Here is an 8,117-nt window from a genome sequence, read left to right on the forward strand (position 1 = left end):
GCAGAACACTATGAACTATGTTGTATCAGTTGATGTAGATGTCCCCCAAGTCTGTGGTCCTTTGCCTATGAACCTAGGAATTTCGCTCCACGAAGTGTTTGGTTATGTCTAAGAAGTTTCCATTACTGTGCCTGTTGTGTGTTATATTGTTTATATCAATATACATGCAGTACCTACAATTATGTATGCAGAAATATCCACAACCAAACCTATACCTGTGGGTGTGTATGCTCCCTTGCACTCTTCTACACCTCTTTACCATGCCTGTCTACCTATGTATCCTTTTGTAAATTATTGTTTGTTAATACTATTGTTGCAGGATTGTCTGTTATAATAATTACTGTAGCTACCCTTTTGTATCCCTCTCAGCGTCCAGTCATGTTGTGCTGACTTCCCCATATTATGTATTGCCTTTCCCTTCACCAATATTAACATATGTCTTCTATCCAGTTAGTATTTATCCCTCGGTCCCCACCCATCCCTGGTAACCGTCAAAGAATTTTTTTTCTGTGTGTAAACCCTTTCTTGCTTTTTTATAATAGTCGTCTCATACAATATTTGTCCTTTTGTGATTGACTTATTTCACTCAACATGATGTCCTCCAAATTCATCCATGTTATGAGATGTTTCACAGATTCATTGTTATTCTTTATCACAGCATAGTATTCCATTGTGTGTATGTTCCACAGTTTGTTAATCTGTTTATCTGTTCATGGACACTTAGCTGTTTCCATCTTTTTGCTATTGTAAATAATGCTGCAATGAACATGGTATGCGTATGTCTATTTGTGTCATGGCTCTTATTTCTTGAGGATATATACTTAAAGAGTGGGATTGCTGGATCATATGATATTTCTATTTCTAGCTTTTTAAGGAAGCACCATACCATTTTTCATAGTGGTTGTCATCTCACTAAAGCTGAGCCATAGAAGAAGCTCACTGCAGTGAGGTGAGACTAGCAGGTGGAGACGGTCTTGTTTCTGCCTGTGACGGAGATGATTCTCAGGATGGGAGACAATGTACCAAAGCCACGCAGAGCAGACCAGGCAAGTGATGTTGATTTAGAATCTGAGCCAACCTTCTCCACCTCACCCCCAAATAGCTGTATGGATTTCTAAGACACCTTTTTACTGCCGTCTCCTTGTTTTTCAGGCTGTAGACCAAGGATTCTCTGTGTGAGTGACTGCACAATATTGAAGGGGCAATCAGGAAATTCTGTCAATATCAACTCACCAGATATTCTACTGCAGTACACTAATTCCCCATCATCCTCTGCCTGCAGTCAACTACCTGAAATATTGGAGATATTTTCTCAAGTTTCTTCTCAGAGCTGCTTTAACCTCATTGTTCTTCAGGCTATAGATGAAAGGATTCACTAGGGGAGTGACCACACTGTACTGCACAGAGAAGATCAACTCCAATGGTGAACTTGAGATTGGCATGACATAGCGAAGGAAAGCTGAGCCATAAAATAGGAGCACTGCAGTGAGGTGGGAGGAGCAGGTGGAGAAGGCCTTGCTTTTACCAGTGGAAGACCTGATGCTCAAGATGGTCGAGACAATGAGGGTGTAGGAGAAAACAATCAGGACACAGGTTCCAAGTCCACGCAGAAGAGTAGAGCAGAGCATAACAGCAAAACTGGTGGAGACATCAGAGCAGGACAGAGGGAAGAGTGAGGGTAACTCACAACTGTAGTGGGGGATAGACTGATTCTCACAGAAGTCCAAGTTCATAGCTAGAAGGATGTTGATGAGTGCATCTAGAAAGCCCAGGACCCAGGAACCCCAAGCCAGCCCCTTACAGAGCTGGTTGCTCATCATCTGGTCATAGAGCAGAGGATGGCAGATGGCAACACAACGATCATAGGCCATCACTGTAAGCAGGCAGGCTTCAGTGCTCCCAGAGTCTAACAAAAAGAATACCTGAGCCATACAGTCCTTCACAGAGATGATTTTCTTCTGTGACAGAAGACTTTCCAGCAGCTTGGGCAGTGTGGCAGAGGAGAAGCAAAAATCCAGGAAAGAGAGGTCACTCAGGAAGAAGTACATGGGTGTATGAAGGTGAGAATCTGTCCTGATGACCAACAGTATCGATAGGTTTCCCATAAGAGTCAGGAGGTATGTTACCAGGAACAACACAAAGAGCAGAGCCTGGACATGGGGGTCAGCAGACAGCCCGAGGAGGATAAATTCAAGGATGGTGCTGTGATTTCCCACATCCATTTAGAGAGGGTATTGTCTGTAAATAAAAATAGGAACAAACCTGTAACCTCTATGACTCCATTCAGTTATCAGAAGGGGGACCTTCATTCAAATTAGCTTAGATTTGCCGCATTGATTCTTCAGAATTTTTTCTCCCTGTGCTGATACTCTATCTGGTTCAATCTTTATTCCCAGGTCAACTTCACCATGATATCACCCTATGGCTGATATTCTATCTCAGAGATCGCTGAAGAAATTCACAAAATTTTCTATATCTGGACCATGAATAATTTAGTTTATTTCTTTTAACCAAAACTGTGCTCAACAATATTGTTTATACTTTGTAGATTCCAGCAGACATCTTAGAGTGAGTGTTCTAAAACTTGCCTTTTCTTCTCTGTCACTCAGTCTCTTACTCTAATTCAAAACCTTCTTAAGGTACATACTGTTGATATTATTTTGTCTTCCTTCAGCTTTTTCACATGAAACTTCCACACACATTCTTAATTTCCTCTCTGGGACAAGACTGAAAATTGTAGCTGCAAGCATATGAATGCACGTGTGTCTTTGTGTGTGTTTCTTTGTATGTTGGAGGATGGCATAGAATGAATAAGGGATGAGCTTCCCAAATCCATTTTGAGGGAGTGAAAATTGAGTGTCTGAGATTATATAACTTGTTCAAATTGCCAATTTGAACAGTCAAATTTGACTTCACTATATAAACTTCAAGACGAGATTTTCCATCATAAGGTGCTGTCTAATCAAGACTTGACAATGAACGTTCTCCATCATCCGGGATCTATGAACCTTTATGATTGCCCACACATGACTCTCTAGAGAGCCTTCATACTGAGGACACACTAGCGTACTTGCCCCTGAGGACCCATGAATATCCTTTCCCTCTGCTTTTGCACAAGCATCTTCTCTCTTTCTAAATTCTATCTATATTTTGACTTTCACCTTGATTTCACACTCTCTCTTAAATCTTTCTTGATCATTACCTTGTCTGAATTCATCACAGTATGTAATAATAGAACAATTGCTTACTGAGTGCCTGCTAAGTGTTAGGCACTCCTAAACACTTCCATTTTTAATCTTCAGAAAAAATTGGGGGAAATCACACCCAGATTTTCCAAATAAGGAAACAAAGATATTTGAGTATTTTCCCAAATGATTAACACTACAATCCCAGCTCTGAACTCTGATTGCAAAGCTTGTTTTCTGTCTTGACCTTCTATTCTTTTCTCAAGAATTTGCTAATAATTCAATTTTTCCCCCCTCCACAGTATGATCTAATATACCAGCTCACAATAAGTAAATTTTTTCCCTATGTGCTGTCAGAATCAATGACTCTTTTGCTTTATATTTAGTTTTAGGGCTTATGTAGTGTGTTTCTTTCTTCCACTCCTATGGCATTATAATTTTTGAGGGCAGTGATTATGTTCTATAATATCTTGTATCTAGAACACATGGCCAAGTAAAGTGCACATAATGGAGCCCAAATAAGTATTTGCTGAATGAAGAAAACCAATAATGAAGTGAATACTACAGACCACGTAGTTAACATTTTTTGGGAAAAGGCTCCAGACCCACAAACTTGATAAAGACCTAGCACCATGGAGAAGTGGAAAGGAAAGAGAAAAAAAAGAAGTGGAGGGGAAGGGAGTCAAATTGTTGCAGATGTGGAGGATCTGGTAATGGATTTCGTTTGTGCACTTTGAAGCATCTACCAGATTCCTACACCAGAGGAAGCATCTCACACTCACTAGACAGTTGTTGACTACCCAAACAGTTGTTGACTATACAAGAAAAATTGTTTAAACTCTTGATGTTCAACCGTCATTTATTCTTCCATCCATTTGTCTACTCATTTATTCATTTTGTAGTTTATGCATTTCATTCATAATTCCTCTCTCAATTCATTCATTCTTCTACTATCATTCCATAAGTCTATTTATTCAGACAACAAATATTCACAGGTTGCCTGCTATATTAGACATTGATAAGAAGACAACCATATATATATTGCTGTTCAACTGTTATGAATTCTCGTTTCTTTTCTCTCACATTTTGTGTCACTCTCGCCCCACATCCAGGACTTAATTCTCTTCAGATCTCTTTTCCTCATGTCTAGCTTGAATGCTGATCTGGGGCTATACACTCAGATTATACCTTTTCATGAAGCCTCATGCTTGGAATGGTAACTCCCCACAGTCTTCTGACCAGTTACTTTGACCTCTTGGTCTCTTCTGTTTTCTTTAGCTTTCTCCTGATACCACAGAGTCTGACATTGATTTTGCCCAAAGGATTCACAATAATAAGTAAAATTCTTCAGAGCCAGCCACTTCTCAATATTGTCTTTCTTATTGTTGCCCCACTATTAATAGCTTTCCAGACTGTGGGAACTTCTTAGATGCAATTTACATCTCAGTAGGTAAATTAAGCATAGATGCCTCAGATCAAATTTAGCAGTGAAGAACACCCTATTGGAAAAGATTTATTTTAAGAAGCCTTCTTTTTTTCTGCATCTGTCACGTTTTGTTGGAAGTAAACACTTTCTCTGGTACCTATACTAGCAAAATAGATTAATAAAACAAACAAATAAATAAATTGTGGCCACTCTCTTCAAAAATATGAATGTTTCTGTGTTTACAATTTTCTGTGTGAATTAAGCAGATGATTGCTTCAATTCTTTCACATTCATTCTTTGTCCACCTTGTACTCACTTACCCATGCAAACAGATCATAGTGCCTTCAATTCACACTGAAGTTTCAGTGATGAGCCAAGAGTAGTTGGAGAAGAGATTTCCAGGCTCCTTACAGAGAGAGGGATCAATGTAGAAGTTAGCTTATGGCGATTGTCCTAATGGGAACCTGGGTTTACCAGTTTGCATTGAATGGGAATATAAGCCCAAAACCCACTGCCGTCAAGTCGATTCCTCCCAACCTTTAGTTCTGTCCAATCCCACTTTATAGATGGTCATAACATTGATTTTGGGGGTTCAGAGTCACCAGGTTCCATCATTGGGGATTTATTCCATTGGAAGGGGTATTTTTTTAAACACAGAGTAGCACTTCAACAAGCCACAATATTAACACCTTTAGATCTAATGAATGATGTTGATGATGACGGTAATGAAGAAGATAATGCTAGACTGCATTTCAAGCACTTAATATATTAACTACTTATTTCTCACAAAAATCCTATGAGACAGTAGCCAATTTTATCCTTTTTTTCTTAAAAACAAAGCAAAAAAAAACAAAAAACAAAAAACAAATGAGGAACTGAGGCAGGAAACAGTTAAGAAACTTGCCCAAGGTCAAACAGGTAGCAATCAGTAGAGTTGGAATTTAAGCCTAGGCAGTTTGGAATGTATCTTATATCCTTCCCAAGGTGACAAGGAGCTGGGAAACATTTCTTAAGAAATAAAGATACAACATCTGGTTTTAACACTTTGTCAGCCTCAAATATATTTAATTTAAAAATGTTAGTGAATTTCACAAATTCTGGGTTTGATGAGTTACTGAGAAGGGGAAGAGAGAAAAGTTCAGTGTTTCTACGGGAGGGTACACTATGTGATCAATAATGGAGGAATTTGGATAATTAGAGGCGATATAAACCTGTGGGATCTGGTAGGTCCCTGAACCAAGGAGAAGGGGTGAAAGGAAGAAGGCATAGAATAATAGCATTACTGACTTTTTCTTAAACTTTTCTTGGCTTCTGCTGTTCCCTATGTGCTTTAGCACCTACATTGGTTTGATCAGTTTTGAAGGTGAAGGGAGTTAGTAATAACAGAAAAGTGAACTTCCTATGGTATGTGACTGGCCCTAGAAAAGGAACAAGAATTCACCTGGTGTAATCTCCCCACTCTTTCCCTGGTTGTTACTTTCCCAGCTGCTGTTCCATGGTTTAATTGTACTCCTAGAGCCTGCACTAATGCAGAGTTTGAACCCAGGATGCATGAAACCCCTATTCCCAGTGCCTAGCGTAAGCCATAGAGATCAGAAGATTTTCTCAGCTTCTCAGAGTAGCTAAGCATATAGACCTGACTGTGAAAAATATGAAAGTCTGCCTAGATTTGGAAGTTCAGTACCCAGTACATATAAGGCCAGTGAGAAGATCCAGGGTGAAAAGACCCACTTTGGAGAGCTAGAAGGAGAAGTTCTCATGAGCAGAAGGAAAGAAGTGGCCAGGATAGCAAGAGGAAAAACTTCACAGCAACCATGGAGGACATACCTACTGAATTCCTGGCTCTTTATGGCTCAGAAAACTTCCTGCTGCTCTGATCTTTTCCTGGGACTAAGAGGTGTCTACATCCATGAGAAGCAAGTAGTTTTACTACCCAATTATAAGAACTGCAGATTATCTTTTTCCTAGTGGGATATTATAGGAAGGGCATGAAAATTGGTTATCCTAGAGCTAGCTACTTTTAAAGGTAGAAGCTTCAGAACATGCATCCTCTGAGTTCTGGCTTGGTTCTGCCTTTCTTGCCCCACTAGCTACATGGAAAAACTTCCAAATCCTCAATAAAAGGTGCGAGGAGCATCTCTTTGATTATTTCAGACCCAACCAGAAGGCCATCCCTCCATTTGGTTTATGCTCTGATTCTAAATGTTGTTCTAGGAGAATCTGTGAAGTGAGTGATTCTTAGATATAACCTTTCAGAAGGGCAGGTATAGATTAGGCCATCAGTGATTGCCTGGCTGATCCCGGCAGCCCAGGAGACAGAGAAGAGCCAATGTCCTTTACTCCATGGAGTCACAGCCTAAAGACCAATTTTAGAGTCATTAACAAAACAAGCTGAAATTTATAGAATCCTCAGGGAATTCTATTTAGTATGAGCTTTTGGAATCTCTGTGTTGGAGCTATGACCTCAGATGAAAACTCTTGGGTATCTGGTGGGCTTTGAAAGAGGGCAAGGTGGGTGAAAACACCGTTCTGTCTGTATACTGCATTTGGGAAATCAAAAGGAAGGTGTGCAATGATCTTTAACTGACCTTCAGGTTATTTTCCTTTGTCTACATGTTTTGACTTTATAAACATCTCTTGGATGAGTATTTTAACGACCAGTGTATCAACAATAGGAGAAGTTTTCAAGTAAACAGTTGACTGCAGGTCTTGAAAGCCAAGGGAAAAGGTGGTATTAAGGACTGAGTGATCCACAGTGACAAATGGCACAGTCTGATCCTGAAGAATTACAACTGAAAAATACTAATTGAATTTTGGATTTGAGATATTGTTGTCAACAAGGAATGATGGGGGCATTAGACATGTTGAAGAAGACTTAGATGTGGATTAACGCTGATGAACTGGTATGATTTCAAAATTTAGAAAGGTAATAAGACCAGAACAACAATAAATTAATAGCCAATATTTATTAATTACTTACCAAATGCCAGGTGCTGTTCTACATGCTTTAGATGTGTTAACTGATTCCCCACAACTCTGTGGACTAGAACCTCTTATTATTCCCATTTTACGGATGAGGAAACTGAGTGGCAGAAATATGAAACATCTGGCCCAAATTCACAATTATTAACTGGTGGAGTCAGAATTCAAATTCAAATCATGACACTTTAAAATCTTTTTTTTTTTTTTTTGTCTCTGCGACCTTAAATGGAGACGTCAAGGATTTGTAGCAGGCATGTTTCTAGGCTGAAAAAGAACTGGTTATACTGAAGAAAGAGACAGGGACTGATAAAACAGTCTGGTGCTCTGATAGAAGGTTGAGCCTCTGCTCTGGAGGACTTCATGGGTAGGCAGGAAGCTACATTCCACATCAAGATCTCGTTCTTTAATTTAAATAATAATAAACAGCTAAATGGTTGTGTTTGGTTTTAATTATTATTATTTTTTTGGCATGTGTCTACCTAAATTTGGACATATCTGGGGTTATTCCAGTAGTGACTAAACAA

General features: G+C 39.3%; 1 protein-coding gene across 1 annotated transcript; it reads right to left on the minus strand.

Moving 5' to 3' along the window:
• Nucleotides 1-924: 924 nt before the first annotated feature.
• On the minus strand, nucleotides 925-2,690 carry LOC100664621 (olfactory receptor 8S1-like). Its single transcript, XM_003405411.3, has one exon. The coding sequence runs from the start codon at nucleotides 2,220-2,222 to the stop codon at nucleotides 1,287-1,289; it is 936 nt and encodes a 311-aa protein (XP_003405459.1). The 5' UTR covers nucleotides 2,223-2,690; the 3' UTR covers nucleotides 925-1,286.
• Between the last annotated feature and the right edge of the window lie 5,427 nt (nucleotides 2,691-8,117).

Source organism: Loxodonta africana, chromosome 4, assembly GCF_030014295.1.
Source record: "Loxodonta africana isolate mLoxAfr1 chromosome 4, mLoxAfr1.hap2, whole genome shotgun sequence".
NCBI lineage: Eukaryota > Metazoa > Chordata > Mammalia > Proboscidea > Elephantidae > Loxodonta > Loxodonta africana.

Bases quoted from the DNA above. Each gene is read 5' to 3' on its own strand.
- LOC100664621 (XM_003405411.3), bottom strand. From the start codon at position 2,222: ATGGATGTGGGAAATCACAGCACCATCCTTGAATTTATCCTCCTCGGG.